This window comes from Fukomys damarensis, unplaced genomic scaffold (assembly GCF_012274545.1).
Source record: "Fukomys damarensis isolate Sample0158 unplaced genomic scaffold, DMR_v1.0_HiC HiC_scaffold_7, whole genome shotgun sequence".
In the NCBI taxonomy this organism is placed as follows: Eukaryota; Metazoa; Chordata; class Mammalia; order Rodentia; family Bathyergidae; genus Fukomys; species Fukomys damarensis.
The window spans coordinates 15761105-15779884 of NW_022900919.1; the positions used below are offsets into that span (position 1 = coordinate 15761105).

General features: G+C 37.3%; 1 protein-coding gene across 9 annotated transcripts in view; it reads left to right on the top strand.

Annotated features, from left to right (window-relative positions):
* The window catches only part of Akap13 (A-kinase anchoring protein 13), a 236686-nt gene that overhangs the window by 106313 nt on the left and 111593 nt on the right, over window positions 1-18780 (top strand). Inside the window, exon 1 of one of the 9 annotated variants that reach the window (XM_010621026.2) lies at window positions 9604-10533. The exons of the other annotated variants lie outside the window; for them this stretch is intronic. Within the exon in view, the coding sequence (XP_010619328.1) occupies window positions 10453-10533 (81 nt within the window). The 5' untranslated portion in view covers window positions 9604-10452. Of the gene's footprint in view, window positions 1-9603; window positions 10534-18780 lie in introns of those variants that run through there. 9 annotated transcript variants of the gene reach the window in all.

An 18780-nucleotide genomic window follows, 5' to 3' on the forward strand; every position in this document is an offset into this window, starting at 1 on the left:
AAAAAAAAAAAAAAAAAAAGGTAGGCACTTTGGGATTGGGCCAGGAAACATATCTATAAATATCTGTCTTTTGTTATTTCTTTCCTTGGACTTGGGTGAAGAGCCCCTTCCCCTTTGTTTCTAAGGCTTTTCCCAGCTCTACCCTGACTTTTAAACAGCTTGGCAATCAAATGTTCAGTAACTCCTTTAGTGTTAGTGTATATGTGTATGGGGGTGGGGGTATCTTCTATAATCATCAGAGAACCAGAAAACAACTTTCCTTTCCTCTGCTTTCTGTCTCATGGTACAAAATATATCCAGAGGAAACATTATCCAAAGCAAAAGTATTTGTTGAATTCTAATTTGAGCCAGAATTTATCATAATTACCTCATTTTATCTGGTATGCATCCTTGTAGGCTTAATTTTAAAACTTTTTTTTTAGTAAGGTAAGAATGTAGTAAAGCAAAAATTATGTAGCAACTAATATACTACAAACATTGTACATATATTAAATCATTCCTCATAACAACTTTTTTCTTTTATTATTTGCCTTAATTATTTTTATCTTCATTTTATAGTGAGACACTAAGGAACAGAAAGGTTATGTAACTTGATGATGGTAGTCTGGCTCCAGGGTTCATGCTCTTAACCACTATGCAAAGTTAATAGATTCATTAAGCTACTCAGTCATGTCTTCACTTCCTTTCATGTCTGCTGTATGTAACAACTGTGCTAGTTTGTACTTATGTAAAAGAGCATTCTTCCCTCTTTAAACAGATTTTTGTGAAGACAACTCTTCCTAAGCAAATTGTCATAATTTAATCTGAAGTAAATAGTCATGTTAAACTTCAAAAGTTTCTAGGCCATTTGAAATATCTGTTCAGTATGACTAAAATTATCAAAATACAATCTCCAAGTCGTAGTCTATAGAGGAACAGAACCAGACTTTTTGGTTTGGGAATGAGCAAATCAAAATTAACATGGCAGTACTGAAAATGGGCTTTTTCATGACAGATTTTTCCCTGTCTTTTGGACTGATAAAAAGAGCGAGCTTTACTTACATTTTTTGGAAAGCATGACTATACAGTGGTATGTGTTTGCCTGGAGAGATGAGAAAAGTCTTCCATGGGAAGCTGAATCATTCTTTGGCTCATCTGACTGAATGACTATTCTAGAGCTATTCTTTTAGCCGTAGAGAAAAATAAGAATAATTTCCTAGAGTAATACATCCTATTTTATGTGGGATTCAGTTTTTTCCTAAAGTATGATTATTTTGAATTTTTTTGATGTCTGGCCAGGACTTTTATCCTTTTAGTTCAGAAACGTTTCAGACTATATTCTGAGAACTGGTTTTTTCATCATTCTTTAATAGCTAAGTTAGGTCCGCCATTGGGAAGATCTGAAGATTGTGATTATGGTGGTGAACCAACACATAATCTGGCCTTTGGATGTCTTAACACTGTTTTAGGTACTTTGGAGGAAAAAAAGAAATGGCTATCACTTTTAAGGAGGTAATCATCTGCTTAGAGTCAGCAGAACATCAGAATCCAGTCACCATAGTTTAAAGGAGACTTACAAAGAAGGATAACCTGGGCAGAGAGATATAAATAAGAAAAATTGGACTTGAAGGGTGAATTTTGCTGGAGGTAGATAGACCAGGGAAAGAATTTCGGAAACTATTATTATTCTAAGAGCCAGGGAAATTAATGTAGGAAGAACTAAATCCTAGTGTTAGAACCTTAGAGATTTCACCTGTATATTTATTTTAAGCTATAGGAAATGTGATTAGATAAGGATCCTGAAACAGTGTGAAATCCAGACAAGGGAAATTAGATGAAATAAAGCTAGACTTTTGTGTTCTAGGCCAGGGATGTAGCTCAGTGGCACCGTACCTTCCTGGTAAGTGCAAAAGTTCTGAGTTAAATCCACCCCCCGCCCCAATTGCTTTTCAGCCTTTTGGCTAAGAGCCAGTGAAGACTTGTGTTCTTCCTGAACTACAGCACCAGTCCTGTGGGTTCTGTGCCAGATGTTTGCACTGGCTCCCGGTTGCTTCTGAATGGGATCTATACTTTTCAGTATGACACCATAAGCTTCCATAATCTGAGCTGTTAGTACTTTTTCCATCTTAATGTCATAACACTACCTAATGTGAGTCTGATATATGTAAGTTGGCATCTTGCTAGTTTTCTCTTTCACCTGGCATCTGTTAACATCTGTACCTTTATTCATACACTTGATAATATACCTGCCTCCTCCCTATTTTCTCTCTTTCCTTCCCTTTATGTTAAATGATCTTTATGAGACTTTTTTCCTAATCACTTTAGTCAGAGATCTTCATTAATTTTGGTGAAATTTTATATTTTATCTGTATTACCCAACTTTGCTGCCATAAAATGCTTAAAAACAATGCTTAAAACACTTGTTTGCATTTTATACAATTGCCATTACTGTGTTTTTCTTGGGGACTCAGAAATGTGTCATGGATTTTTGTAACTCTTATGGCACCTGGTGGAGCAGCTTATCTACAGTGAATGCTTAAATTAATGGATAAATAAATGTGGCTAATAGTCATTAGTTTGCTACTAATTTACCATGCCATATGGTGATGACAAAATTCCATTAGGAAATTTTGGTCAGTAAATGTCAGTATTGTTTCCTTTTACCTCATTGCCATTGTTTTATAAAATAAAGGTGGTTATTTTTATAGATGATCAGATGGAAAGGGAGTTTTTTCTTGTTGGCATTTTCCTTCATTTTCCGTTCTGTTGCCAAAATGCTCTGTTCACCCTGCTTCCCTACTCTAGCTAGTATGAAACATTTGCCCATATTTCCAGTAAGTATGTTCACTCGTGTTATCTTTGGTCTCTGTGGCAGGATCTCACTGAAAAAAATCTGAAGACCAGGTATACATGTTGCACAGACATCACTTAATGTTTAGGCACCTTTTTCTCCAGTAATGCTTTGTTGAATTCTGAAATATAAAACATTTATTACTGTATTTGCAATCCTTCAGCATTCATTACATAGTCACTGAATGTTCTTTTTCTTAAATAGAAAAATAACCAAAAGAAAAACAGGAAGAGTTGAGTATATTCTTACCAAGAGGCAAAACTTATATTTTTACCTGTGAAATGGTAGAATATTTAATTCCAGCATTTACTACCCTATTACTACACCAGAATTACTCTAAGATCTGTATTTTGCACAGCAAAATCCCTATTTGCTTGATCTTTTCACTGCATGTGGCAGTTACCATTATTTCTTTCAAATATTTAATGTCATATTTATGTGTGGATTTCCATATCCATGTGCTTACTCCTCAGCCATTCTCCTGAGTTCTAGACACATACACACACGCAAGAATGCACGTTCGTTTGCTTACTGTGGCTCCATTTGGGTATCTCTGAAGTACTTCAGATTTACTATGCCTAAAACTAAATTCATCATTACATCTGTTGCAGCCACATACTTGTGCTCCATTCCACTTTTTAATTAGATACCTAGGGCAGAAACCTACTAAGCCACATTTCTTTTTCCTTTATCCTCTTAACCTCCAAGGCCTAATTGTCTTATTAATGTTAAATGTCTGTGAATTGTCAGTTTCGTTACTGCTCCACGCTTATGCCTAAACTTAACTTACCATCACTTCTTACCCAGCTTCTATAACAATTTTATAATTAGTGTTCCTATTTCTGGCTTGTAAATGCTTATACAGACTACTTGGGAAAAACAGCATGATATAAATTCAATTGAATTGACTATTGGTAAAGCATAATTAATGTGTTCAAGAATTTTAAAATGTGGAAAGAGTATGTCCTTTTTACCTTTTATATATTAGTGGGGAAAGGACATGCGATTTCTGGTTATTTTACTCAAAAGTTGCTCCTAACAGGCTTCATGAAGTTAGTAAGATTTCTGCACATAAGAAATTCTTGTGTTTTTGTACCATTATGAACAAAAACAGAGTTTTGTTTATCTGTCAGGGCTGGATTATCTTATGTGATAACTCTTGTTGTCATACTAAGTGCTGCTGGGCGATTAAACATAACAGTAAGTATGGTTTATGGTTGTAGTTCACATATTGTAGTCTTTGTAATCTGGTTTCAGATAGATTTCATGACCACACAGAGAAATGGTTGTCAAACGGCGTACTGCTTTCATTTCCCTTTCTCAGAGCATTACTAGACATGTTGAATAGACCAACACTCTAGACTTAGTTTGTATTAATTTCAGCAGGAAATTTTATTGGTTGTTTCATATTGTGTAGAAGATGAGGAAATGTGATTCAAGGTTCAGTTGGCGTTGTGACTAATGAAACAGCACTTTATCAGGAGTACATTGATGGAGGGATTGCTGACCTTCCACAAGAGGTTCTTCGTAATACACCTCTAGGTTCTGTGGTTAGTATTACTTTTCAGGTCAACAGATGAATTGGGGTTTGAAGGAACAACTGTTACTTTAGTGACAAAAATTAGATTCAAGATACTCCTTTAAAGCTAAAATGAGGTAAGTTAAGGTAAATTAAAACAGAGTTTAGCGTAAAAGGATATAAAATTTGAAATAAAATCACAAGATTATAGCATGGAGGAGACCTGCTTAGAAGCAAGTCAAGCATAAAGATATGGGAAATAAGCTTATTTCGCAATAAACATCCATCTAATGATTTGGTATTTTTGTTAAAATCGACTTGATCTTAATCAACCCAGTGTGCCTCATTTTAGAAGACTTGTTTTGAGTTTTCACAATCACAAGGATGCTAGGTAGAGAGTTCTCAGTCAGCTTTCCTGTTGCCTGAGGTGAAATGAGGGGAGTAGTCATGGTCCAGAAGAGAAGCTTTGAGGAAATTGGTGAGTTGTGATGGGTATCTTCCAGTATCTGAGATGCTGCCTCCTGTAAGAAGTAACTGATATTTGTTGCAAAGAGAAGAACCAGGATCAGTATACCCATTCATTTTAAGAGACACATGAGTAACAGTAATCAGTACCCAGAGGTCTGTGTGTTAGGTGTATTCATTCTGATTTTTGTTAAGGTACTTCTGTGGTGGGAAACTTTAAAAATGAAACTGTATTAAAATGTTGATAGAGAAGCTGAGATTAATTCAATGGAATACTTTCTACATGTATATTGTAAAATGAGGAATCATTTGTTTCATTTTTCCTATTTTTTGGCATTATATAAATCAAATATAAGAATATTGAAGAGTAGTGAACTCAAGTTTTTTCCCCTGATTTCAGCTCATTTTCTCTATTTTAGTTTTATTTCTTTCAATTTGGGGGAGGTGTTTTTCAAGGGGCAAAAGAAGATACTCTTGTATAGTAGAAAGCAAGACGATATACAGATCCGAGTTTCATGCAGATTTCATTAGCTATGTGACCTTGTACAACTGATTTACACTGGATGCTACTTCTCATTTGTCAGCAGTAATATTCCACCACATAGCTCTTTTTTTCTTTTGAGACCAAGTCTTCGCTATTTCCCCCGGGCTGGCCTCAGACTCCCAGATTTAAGTAATCCTCCTGCCTCAGCATCCCAAGTACAATATCTGGGACTATACATGTGTGCCACCATGCCCCAAAACCTGTTAGTTCTTTATGAGGAATAAATGAAATTGTATATGTTAAGCACCTGACAAATGAGATACTCCATAAGTGTTATTAATAATAAATCTCATCCCAGAATACCTGTTGTAGAGATTGAGCTAAAGTTTTTCACTACTTTTCTAATTGAAACTATGATTCTGCCATCTACATTTTTTTCCTCCTCTGTTTTCATTTCATAAAGCTTTTGGTAATTTTAGTAAAATTTAACATTGGTTTGTTCTTTGGGATTTATTTCTGATAAAGACCATATGTTTGTGATGAGAATTTTTACATTCTTTCATCTTAATTTCTTTTTGTTATTTTAATGGTAGCTTTGCTGTCAAATCATTTGCTTTCAGCTGAATTGTTTTGTGGTTTCTTCTAAAGGCAGTAATATTTTAAAGCAAAGGTATGGCTTGCCTATGTATTAGTTTCCTCTTTTCCTATACTCTTCTTCCCTTTTTGAACCTTCCAATCTGTGAGCCAGTGAAATTCTAAGAGGTAAGAATAGGCCTCTCTCCTGGACCAACATTTCTTTGACATTAAAAGGGATTTTATAGATGAAAACAATGCCTTTTGCAGCCATTGTAAATAATTATCGTCTTCATCCTGTCTATTCATACATCTTATTTGAAGCAGTGTGTTGTTCTAAGCAGACAGGAGTTACACAAGTGAAGACCCAGTTGTCTGATCTGTGTTCTAATAAATTTTGCTACAACAAATGTGTAATGCTGGATGACTCACTGTTTTTAAGTTAATGAGGTCATAGATTAATCAAAATTGTTAATCATGGCAAAACTGTTCTTTCCCGTTTCATGTGAAAAGTGGATGTGGAAAATACATGCAACAAGAATGATTTCTATAATTGTCTTCCAAATCTTAAGAGGATGTCTCAATTTCCTTTTCTTTCTCCTCTGAATTAATTCACATCCTTATAAGCTATATAACAAATGATAAAGATCTTAGTGTCAGATTGACAGTGTGTAAGAGCAAGAAGGAACTTCAGTTATGATCCAGTGACCCTCCCTCTCTCCCTCTCTCCCTCTCCCCCTCTCCCCCTCTTTCCTTCTGCCATAATGGGAGTGGAACTTAGGCCTTCACCCCGGGCTATCTGCCCAGTCCTTTTCTGGAGGGAGCTTTGAGACAGGGTCTCACTAGGTACCCCAGGCTGGCCTTGAACTTTCAGTGATCCTTCTACTCATCTCTTCTCTCCACTCTATCCCCTTTCTCCTCTCCCTGTCTTGTTTTTTCCATTTTGGAAGTCTCACATAGTCTTGCTGAGAGGGAGGAAAGAAAGACAGGGAGGGAGAAGAGGCAAAACTAAGAATTGAAAGAACGCTTGATTTTCCACTTAAGTACCTGTGTTCCCTGCAGAGACTAAATTAATAATCAGTGGGTTATTAAGCCAGTCTTCAGTTACATGCTGCTACATCATATTAATTTGGGATTTCAGGAAAAATATTTAGTGTATTAGTCCCCGCCATCCTCCTGATACTTGGCGTGGCCACTAGGTGGTGTCCTAATTCAGAAGCTTTGTTCTTGGCCTTACGTTTCTGCCCAAACTGAAGAAACCACACCGTGCAGACCAATAAGAACGTGTGAACAGTTTGAATAAGGTGTTAGATCTTATAATTAAATAAATCAAGAGAAAGTTTAAATGCTATAGCTAAATTAAGACATAATTTATACTTTTTCTCAAACAGTCTAAGGGTACTGGTGACTTCTCTTGAAGTACTTGGTACTCTGCTATAGATGGAGTCTGGATGGTAGGTACAGAGCTTTAAACAATTACTGTTGTAGTGCTCATAAATAATCAATATATTTTGCTACCAGTTCCCAAAATTAAAGGAAAAGGGAGGATATACTCAAACCCTCCTTTAAATTCATAACCCTCAGCTTGGTTTAGATATGAAATGATTAGTTACTGTGTTTCAAAATGCTAACACAATAACTGCTCAACAGTCCCAGATGTTTTTGATAAAAACTTGGAATTGTCACATCAGCAGCAAAAGCACTGGACTATAGAAGTGTTGGGAGGTACTGAACAGATCCAGAGGGGAAAACAAAACAGACTCTTCTTTTTTCCCCCACCCTGAACATTTGTTTTCCAAGAAGGGACAGAATAGGTAAAGAAAACTTACATTGTCTTTTTAATATGTTTATGTGTTTGAAAGGTTAGAAAAATCCAAATTTCCAGTTTGCAGTACAAAGCCAATAATCAGAAATTTTAAAAAAGTTATTAATCCTTGTCTCTCAAGTAACAGTCTGAGCCAGTTCATAAAATGGTATTCTGAAACAAAATTCTCTCTAATTTTATATATTTCCTTACGACAAATCCCTTATTTATTTCTTGTGGTTGTCTCTGTTGCAAGGCACAAGGTATCTGTTAAATTGATAGAAAGGATCTATACTTAAGTCACTAATTAGGTGGGGTTGAGATGGAAAAACTTTATGGTTATTAAAGAATCTCTGATCTCTAGAGAGATGCCTGGGAACCTTGGAAGCAGGAAACATTTGATTCTAATTAAAAGAAAAGGGAGTGGCAGGGAGGAACAAACTATGTGAGAGCAGGGGGAGGCAGATTTGTGTTCGTATGGGGAGAAGGGAGAGTTCTAAATTGCAACTTGATAAAAACTGATACAGAAAAGATAATAAATTATCAGTTTTCCTATGTACTAAAACCTACAGGATCTTCAGTCTTTGCTCTAGACCATGTAGTTCAAAAGTATTTATAAATCCTTGGCCATATTTCCATTATCTTAGCCTGAGCAAAATTTTTATTTACAACTTTTTAACTTTTCTAATTGTCTTGTCTGCCATTTTGTAATGTCTGCTCTGGAAAGCAATGTCTGTTTCAATATACACATTGATAATTTTATAGAGCCAAGACCCACAGGTCAGGGAACACTCAAGAAAAAGTGGATGTCATCCACTTTTGTTCCTCCTATGTGCTGATGAGCAGTGGGGACAATTAAGAGGCAGCGAGTCAAATGTAGCTGAGACTGGTGCATTGATAGATGGAGAAATGCTTGCATTCTTAGCTGGTTTTGTTGTATATCTTTCACTTAAGCAAATTAGTAACTTTATATGCCTGGCTGGAGGAAATGGTGACTCATACCTCTTTTAAAACCTTCAAATCATTTTTGTTTGCAATATCAACACTAATTTACGTGTTAAATCTTTTTTCTTGCTTTCTGTCCTAGTATTTGAAGCCCTCCATTCATACTTTCCATGTCTACCTAAGAACTGCTATGGCCAACTCAAGGCAGATACATGCCAGCTCCTCCTGAAAAGAGAATGCTTCTAAGTTTCTTGTTCTTTTTTTCCCCCTACTCTTTCCCTTTTTTTTTTTGTTTCCCTCTGTTCTTCTTCCTCCTCCTTTTCCCTTGCAACTCATTTACAGTCCAAGCAAGAGAATATCTAAACTGAATGAATGCAGTCTAGAATGGGTCTGTCCCTACGATACTGGGTAGAGTGACAGATGGATAAGTCTGGTATAGTAGAAAAACAGGCAGATGAAGTAACAGCAGCATATAAGGCCCAGTTATGTGAATGAAAGCATTGAAGGGGGAAGAAGTCCCAGCCAGGTGCCTCTTATTCACAGAAATATTAATGCATGTACCCATTTGTTCATTTCCTTTCTCTTTTTCTTGAAAGCTCCCCTATCCCAGCCCCAAACCCCCAAAAATTTTTCTGATAATTTTTAAACCTTGCCAGACAGTTTTATAGCCACTTCTGGGTTCTAGAGACATAACTGAAATACTTGGCTAGCATTTTTCTCATATTAAATCATTGGCTTGCCTTTGGCAGGCAGATGCAATGTATACTCTGTACTTTTGGAATAGATAAGTCTGTTGTACAGATTTGTGGTATTTAGGATGTCACCGCCCCCATTTCTTTATTAGCATATTACCCCAGCATCAAAGGACTGGAGTTGCATCTTGTAATGCCAGACAGAGCCTTTTTCATAGGAGACATGTGAGGAGGAGGAGGAGGAGCAAGCGGAAGCGGGTTGGAAAAGGAAGCCTTGTTTTTCTTCTCTTGGTCTGTAGATGAATCATGTTCCCACCACAGCAATTAGGTTTTCAAACCTCCAAGGCTGCCAGTGCAGAGCTGAAAGGGCAAGTAGTGACGTTCTTGAGAGAGAAGAAAAAGGGGAGGAGGCTGGGGTAGGGAAGGGCTGATGCCTGACGGAGGGACAGAAGAAGGAGTGGTCTTTTTGCTTTTCACTGTGCTGTCCTCAGATATTTTCAATTTAAGCCAAGCCCTGCTGCCTGGTGAGCAAGAGACAGACTGAAGACGCATTACTTTGAAAAGCATCTATAGCTTCTATTTTTTTTCAAAGTTAATTTTTCTCTGCCTTTGTTGTTTTAAGGAGGAGCAGTTTAATGAATTTTCTCACATATATTTGTGAAAGGATCAACCAACACCCACCCGCCCCAGCCTGGTAAAGTACATGCTGGATTTTTATTACCTGCTTTCGATTTTTTCTCCACGTGTGTCAGCCGCTATGCTTAGCCAGTTCATACTGAATTTTTCTATTGTCCTTACTCCCAGTTATGGAAATGGTGTTTGCCTCTTTTTCCATCAAGATATACGCAATGGAGATCTCCAGGCATTTGTTGCTTATATTATGAATTATAAATTCCTTATCTCAGTGCTCTGAAGTTGCCAGAAAGTTCTCAGTTCAAGGAATTGGATTCTTCTCAGTTCCTCCTAATTTTGATTTTTGACCCTTTGAGAATTGTCTGTATAGAAGCATCTAGAAAGCAGAGATCTCCCACCCACCGTGAGAAATTCAGAACTCTGGACTTGCGTGAGCACACTACACTGTACCTCAGCTAGCAGTGGGTATACTTCCAGCAGTTTGTCTCTTTTCTACATTTGGGCAAGATGTATGAACGGCATAAGAGGCGCTACAGCCTGTGTGACATCTCAAAGGTGGACAGGACTGTGGATGTGGTGTTGTTAAAGGTAAGAGGAAACAATGCCTCATATATTCTAATGCTCTCCCAGTTGTTTCTCTTTGAATCCAGTGGCAGTGTCTCTTGTCTTCCATTCTAACAGGAAGACCTAGAAAGCCTATGCCAACTGCACTGAGTGGGGAGGCGATTTAAGGTTCATAAAGTAGTATCTGAACAGAAGCAGTCGGTGTTAGAGAATCTGCATTAAAATGTAGTTTACTTGCTGTTAAATGGATTCTTATATAATGAGGAGACCCTCATACTCATCTGAGTGATCACCAAGGGGAAAATTCAGCTTCAGGGTCATTGCGGGGGGTGCCTCTCTCACTCTGTCTCTGTCATTCCTGCTCTCTTCCTACTTTGTTTGGATTTCTCTGTCAATTTCTGTCTCTGCCTCCATCTCTCGGACTTTCTGTCATTTTTTGCGCATCTTTTCTGTTATTTGGTTGCTCATTCTTCAACCACATTTATTTCTGGCTTAATTTGACTGCTTTTCTGATGTGCCTTCTGACTAGGTTGACAGCAGTATTTGTTTTCTCAGCATTAGTGATGTTGGTGTCTTAGAATGGGAATGGAAACTCTGAACAGTAAATGGCTCACAGAAGGCATCCTTGAATCTAAATTTAGTCAGGACTCTAGCTGGTAAGATGGGAGTCTGGGAATGTTGGACAACTCAAAGAATACTTTTTAGAAGTTTAACAGTTCTCTGGCAAACGCAGGAAAAATTGGAGGCCAACCAAGTGCTGAATGGTGCCAGAAGAACCTCAGTAACTGCACTTCTGAGGTTGTGGAGGGAAAACAGAGATTTTAGACCAAGTGGTAACCTGTTGTCCTGATGGAGGAAATAATGGAGCTGTTTTGATTTATCAATTCACTTTATTACTTGTGACTCCTCCATTGTTTTCTTTGGGCTAGTGAGAGTATAAAATGGGCTTAAAAGGCCAGACATATAAGCTGATGAAATATGTTGAGTGAGGCACCGGGTAGAGGTGGTGTGATTTGTGGTGGAGTGCTGTGCCTGGCCCTCCATAATCACTCTCAGGTGATTGTTTGGCCTGGCTTTGGCTGACAACAGTTGGTAACTTGGTGTTTTAAACTTGTTCTAAGATATTATACATATTAATTTGTCTGAAATGTGATTTCCTCAATAAAGACAACAGTGTGTTTTAAAGCTTTTGTCCTAATATAGTGTATGTAGGAGAGCCTAGTTTTAAAAAACCTTCATTTGCTTGATCTGCATGTCATAAGGAATACTGTTCCTTTAAAGTGATGCTAAAATATGTAGCGTTCTGCCATCTAGCTTATTAAACCAGTACAGGCTCATTGACCTCAAGAGATACTATTTTATATTTTAAGAAGCCCTTTTCTATACATTATTTCATTGAGACTTGTCAGGCAGTAACTACTCCATTTTTAGGTGAAGAATTTGAGAGTTCTATTGTGAAGAATATGAAGAAACTGACAAAGATGATTTTTAACAAGACTACAGCTAACAGATATCTTTGTATTCTTTGTGCCCATTACAGAGTGAGAGATTTTTCAGGGCAAACTACATTTCTCAGGAAATGGTAATTTATTACAAGTAAATACTAGGAGTCCTGAAAACACTTTGTTTCTAGTTTATAATGATGTAGAGATGTTCAAGGCCTGTTGCTCTGCTTTGGAGATAAGAAAACTTCACTGAGACCTGTACATTAAAATACATAATAAGTACCTATTCAATTGCAGAAATGGTATGAAGTCTTTATCCTCTTTCTTGCTTCTTAAATATAGACAATCAATGGAAAAATGAATAAGTACAAACTGAAGTGAGTTGACAGAAATGCGTAGGGCGCTGTATAGGGGAAAATGAGAAGATAGAATAGTCCTTATTTAGACTTTTTCTGAGGTGCCTATTTAAGAAGATGATTTATAGAAGATGAGACGATACCAGTTATACCAAGAGAATGTATTATAATGAGAATGGAAAGCAAATACAGGCCCTGGCATAAGAAAAAAACTGACAGGAAAACATTGAGTAGCAAATGAGTATTGTGAGAAGAGCCATAGTTGGGCCCAAAAAAGCAGGAGGCTGAGAGCCATGGTCAGGATCCCTTGCTTGTTGGTGTGTTTTTAAAGAATCATTCTGGCAGGGCTGCCATTACATTTGACGAGGTGCTCTCACTTGGGTGTCTGGTCTGCAGTGGGAAGAAGGAAATGAACAGGAAACATGGGCATTGAGTGTGTTTACATTCCGGACCTTTGTCTCATTTTATGGACACAAAATAGATTTGCATAGCCAGGGATTTTCAGTGTTTCAGACCTCATATGTAATCAGCAATAGGATACAATCTCAGGTCACCCTGCGCACTGTTGTCAGAGTCCATGCTTTTTCTCGCTGTCCTACGCCTTTTAGGCTGGTCCTTTTATTACAGGAGTGTGTATACCAGCTTTTCTGTGTGTGTGTGTGTGTGTGTGTGTGTGTGTGTGTGTGTGTGTGTGCGCACACTTTTTCTATCATAGACTATTTTATATGGAAAGCAATAGAAGTTTATCTTGATTGTTTTTCTCAAGAATGGGAATTTCTTTTGTAAACTTTGGACAAGTACATGATAGTATACAAGTTTTTGGGGTGTTTTGTTTTGTTTGTTTTTTGGTACCAGGGATCAAACTTGGAATCTTGAGACAGGCAATGGAACAACTGAGCTAAATCCCAGGCCCACATATAAGTTTTCTCTCACATTTCCCCCACACAGTTCTTTTGATGCATTTTTCTGTTTTAATCATTCATGGTGTTCTCCAATTATTTTTAACAATTATTTTAATGTCAGTATCTTCTGTCAGTTTCCTGAAGCATGCCTACATTGAGGGCAGTATGCCATTTAAATTTGCAGGTGAGGGCCGGGGATTTAGCTCAGCGGCTCGGTGGCCTGCCTTGCAAGCGTGAGGATCGGAGTTCAATCCCCAGTACCAAAAAAATAATAATAATAATAATAATAATAATAAATTTGCAGGTGATCATATGTGTCTTCTTACTCTATTTTTTATGTAGAAGTTTACTTTTCTGTAGAGAGTAGTTTGTCATTTTCTGTCTGTTTATGTAGCTAAGAATTTAGAAGAATATCTAATTCATATTAAAATGCAATAAATATTTGTTGATTGAATAAATTAGGATAAGTATGAATTCATAAATTTCATGTTTCATAAATTGTATTTAATGTACTGATAAGTTTTATAGAAGAACGCACAGATGAGATACGGCAGTAATCACAAAGTTTGATGGTGAGCCTTTTACTTTGATATTCCACATTTACAATTCCAGGACCTGCCGACATCCTAATAATTCATTGCTAATTAGCTTCAAAATCACATTCTCTGCTACATACCTAAGCTCTCTTTGGCTTATTCTACCTTCTGATCTACATCATTAGTCAGTACCATGTATCTAATTTTATGGAAGCTCCTTTTTAAATTTTTTGCCTCGGTACAGTGAATTGAATCATGCCTTCCATTCCTCTTTCCGGGTACATACATGGCTTCTAACTTACAAATAGGACTATGAGTCATATGCTAAAAATGGAATATGGAAGAATTTTGATTGTTGGCAGGACCTTTGGGTACTAACACGCCCAGTTTTCCCATCGTCCTTCAAAAAGCCAGTGCTGACTTTACATGTTGGTGACAGATGAGACTAAACTTCAGCTTATGATAAGCAAGCTTTCATAGAGGACTACAGTTCTCAGAAAAACTAGTCTTCTAAAAGAAATGGGGTCCACAGTGTTTGATTAAATTTACTAATCTGACATTAACTGCTGATTTACCCTGATTTTAGCCAGGAGGCAGTTCTATTTTACAATTTTTTTTTTAACTTTTGGATAGGGTGGGTGGTGGGGAGTGCTCTGTCTTAGTAACATGATTCATTTACAGATGATTTATTAAGGGCATTTATTGTAGTTGGTAATTGAGAATGTTATCTGAATGGGTAAAAGGTTTGCAACAGTATTTTGTGTACATTAAATGAAAATATTTACAGAGGAGGACAGTCTGTCCCCATCCATGGTACTTGGGCAAGCAACATGACCTCATTTGCTAATGCTTATAAGGAATGGTTCATCTTCAGCTGTAGTGTCACTTCCCGGAGAAATACATATCCTTTAAAAATTTGCCACCATATAGCAGCAAAACAAAAAGATATAAGGGGTGAAGTATTTTAGACAACCATGCGTATCTGCTCTGTTACAGTCTGACTCCCTGAAAAGATTTTAACTCAAGTGTTGGCTTCCATGGCTGGATGGCAAGTTTTTGCTTCTTCGAATACAACCTTGTTACTTTGGCTGGATCTCCTGAGACAGTTGCAAAGGAAATAAATACAGGCAGTGGCTGGGGAGGCTGGGTGTAACAATGAGCTGTATTATTAGGATGTTCAGATATAAACAGTAGCAGAAACATTGCCAGAAACCAAAGCCATTTTCCTCTCCAATGAAAATGTCTACTGCTCTATTTTCAGACTGTTGGGAACACATTGTGGATGTGATGTAGGCAAGCACAAGAGGTCCTTAGGCTTTGTGGCAGATATGAAAAAGTTACCCGAATAGGTCTGACATTTTTTCTGAGGTAACTTTCATGAGCCTGTGTTGTGTATACATTACGACTCACCAGAACTTTGAATGCTGAGTACCTGTGGTGTCCATGAGCTGGTTGTTATGGCAATACTATGGGCACAGAAAAACCAGTGACTAAATTTGTTTTTAAACTAAGAGTCATAGCTGTAGTCATGACCAAAAAGTATGTTTTGATGATTTCTCTTTCCAAATCATGTAGATATTTAATATTTAAAATCTGTTTTTCACATTTCTAGTTACTTGCTAAATTAAACTTCTGAATCACCTTGAACCCATTCTCTCAGTTACCATTTCTGTATTTCCTTCATAGCTCATTGACTTTGCACAGACATCTGTAAAATTTGAGGGAGGGGCTCATTATCATCTTCATTTTTGTCTTAAAACTGAAGTTATTAGCAGGGCCAACACTGATGTTTCTTTGTTTTTTGTCTGCTAATTCTCCTCATGATCAGAATCTCTTGCCAGACCTAATCTCAGAACTGAGTAAGAGTGTTGATAGTTCAAAGAACCACCTAATCTATTAGTATGGAAAAACCTGATTTTAGAGATCACATTTTGGAAAAGAGACAAACAGAAAATCAGTTCTATACTAAAATACATATAATAACAGTCGACTTCCTACAGTACCAGTGTGTCAGGATGTGGCCTGTCATTGGGCATTTAGGAACCAGTCTGAAAGTGTTTCTAGTAGAGCTACATAGTTTAGCCTTTAAGTTACCTTGTTTGTCTGAGTAAGAAACTGAGGAGTTATTGATGAATAGAACCAAGACTAGAGCAAGTTTATTTGCCACGTCAGTGATTCTGAAATAGGGTAGAAGACGGGGGAGATGTTTTGTAATCCAGTTTATATCTCTTAAGCAGCTTACTTGTGAACACAGTATTCTTCACATACAAACAAGATATGCTTGGAATTGCTGTTACATGGGATGTGGTTGAAAATGCTGATACATATTTTGACATTCTTTCCACACTCAGTGAAGTATGGAGTTTGTCCTCTGGTTAATGGCATTGGCCATAATTTGTAGCATCTGGCTCAGATTACTGGCACTGATTCTGGCTTTGTTGCCTGTCTGACTACTTTTCTTCAGACTTTCATTTCTCTTACTGCTGTACCTGTATTTTTAAAAATTGTGATAAAGTACATATAAATTTGCAGGTATACAGTTTGTGGCATAAGTGTATCTACCATCACTGCCAGACAGATCTAAAACTTTTTTCTTCCCAAACTGAAACTCTGTACCTGTAAGCGATAACTTTCCATTTCTCCTTCCCTGTAGTTCTGGCAAGCACCATACTATTTTCTCTCTAATTTTAACTACTCCAGATAACTTGTGTAAGTGGAATCATACAATATTTATCCTTCACATAGCAAAATGTATTCCAGATTCATTTGCATTTCAATATATTTCAGAGCATCCTTTTTAAAGGCTAAATAATTTCTATTTTAAATATTCACATTTTGTTTACCCATTCTTCTGTCAGTGGACTTGGGACTATTTTGTTTGGCTAGTCTGAATAGTGCTGCTGTGAACACTGGTGTACTAGTACATGTTTGGATCCTTTCTCTCAGCTCTTTTACCTATATTCCCAGAAGTGGGACTGCTGAGTCATAAGGTATCTATCTGTTTGCGGCATGGCCACACACTTTCCACAGTGGCTGTAACATAGTCATATTAACAATGCATAGAGGCTCCTAAAAGAACACATCCAGCAAAGCTGCTTATGATTGCAAATGACTCTTTGTTCTTTGCTTCTTGTGTTTTGTTTCCTGTAATACATATATTAACTTTAAAAAAATAAAAATTATTTTTAAAATTTTAAAAAAAACGCACAATGTATAGAGGCTCCAGCTTCTCTACATTCTCACCAACACATTATTTTCATTCTTCTATTTTTAAAATAATAGCCTAATAGATATGAAATAATATCTCATTGTAGTGTTGATTTATGTTTTCCTAATACACACTTTAGTGCTGTTTATAAGAAGTCTTCTAAGGTGCTCCAGTCTTCAAATATGTATTAGCTAGGGCTGGGGATTTAGCTCAGTCATTCCACTGCCTGCCTTGCAAACACAAGGATCTGAGTTCGACACCCGATACAAAAAAATAAAAAGTTATCTAACATGAATTACCATGCACATGTGTCTTCCCTCTGTGCTGTGTCCTGGCACACACTTTTACCTTAAGAAAAAGTGAAAATACACCCAGCCTTTATCTCAGACCTTTGTAACCTTGTTTAACCTTTTGCAAGACAGGTTAACACCTCAAATTCAGCATAGTCAAAGTGCATCAACCTTCCTCTGAATTTCCTATACCTGTTTATTGTGGATCTTTGACCCCTCTTTTTACTTGTACTTCTGTAGATTCTGCCAGTTGTACCTCCTCTCTGATGTACAGCTTTTTCTGTGCTCGAAAGGATACCTCCCCAGTCAGGGTGCACACTGCCTCAATGATTAGACTAAGTCATACTCATCCTAACTAATCTTTACCAGTTTACCCTTCTCCTTCCCAATATCCCATTTTATCTCTGTAACTCTCAAGTTATTTTCCAAGTATAATACTTTTCTTTTTATTCTCTTATTTGTACAATTGGTGGATACACCCTTGCTACACATAAAGCTGAATTTCATTGTAGCCATACATTGGACATTTTGTACTTGACAAAAATCTAAAACAAATGCCTTTAATCTGTGTCATGAGCCCAGACATGAGAGCCTTTGATTGTGACACTTACATGTATGTTCCACAGTTCTTAGATTTTTAAAAATTTACAGTGGACCCTCGATTTACGAACTCAGTTTGTTCGCAATGGCTAGTTGTAACTCAGATTGGTCAGTTGAAGGCTCAGGCTCCTCTATGCAGCCTTCAAAGTCTCTCCTGTATTCAGGCAGATCTCAGTGTCCTTTAAGAAACATTGGCGTAGGATTCTCAATTAACCCCACACAGGAAAGGATGTTGTAATGTTCCTTCCAGAACTCTTTAAGGATTAAATCTGTATCTGAGACTATTTGGAAGCACAAGCAACCAGCATTTGGGTTGAACTGAAGACTTTGGTTGTAAGTTAAGACTAAAATTGCAGTTGTAACCCAAGTTCATCTGTCAGGCCAGTCATACCTCAAGGGTCCATTGTATTTTTCTTTGTTTATTTGTTAATGAGATAATTTTGCCATGTAGCCCAGGCTGGCCTTGAGCTCTTAACCTTCCTGCTTCAGCTTCTCCCAATTGCTAGGATTACAGGTGTGTGCTAGCTACCAGCCCAAATTCCCTTATACTTTTTCGGTCTTTTTGAGATAGGATCTCTCTGTGTAGTTCAGGCTGACATTGAACTCACTTTGTAGGCCAGACTGGCCTCAAACTCATGAGTGTCCACCTTCCTCAGCCTCCCAAACGCCAGGATTACAAGCATACACCACCACACCTGGCTTGTTTTTGAAAGTTAGACGGCACACTTTTTTTTTTTTTTTTTTTTTTTTATTTTCGGTCTTTGAGATAGGATCTCTCTGTGTAGTTCAGGCTGACATTGAACTCACTTTGTAGGCCAGACTGGCCTCAAACTCATGAGTGTCCACCTTCCTCAGCCTCCCAAACGCCAGGATTACAAGCATACACCACCACACCTGGCGCGTTTTTGAAAGTTAGACGGCACACTTTCTTTTT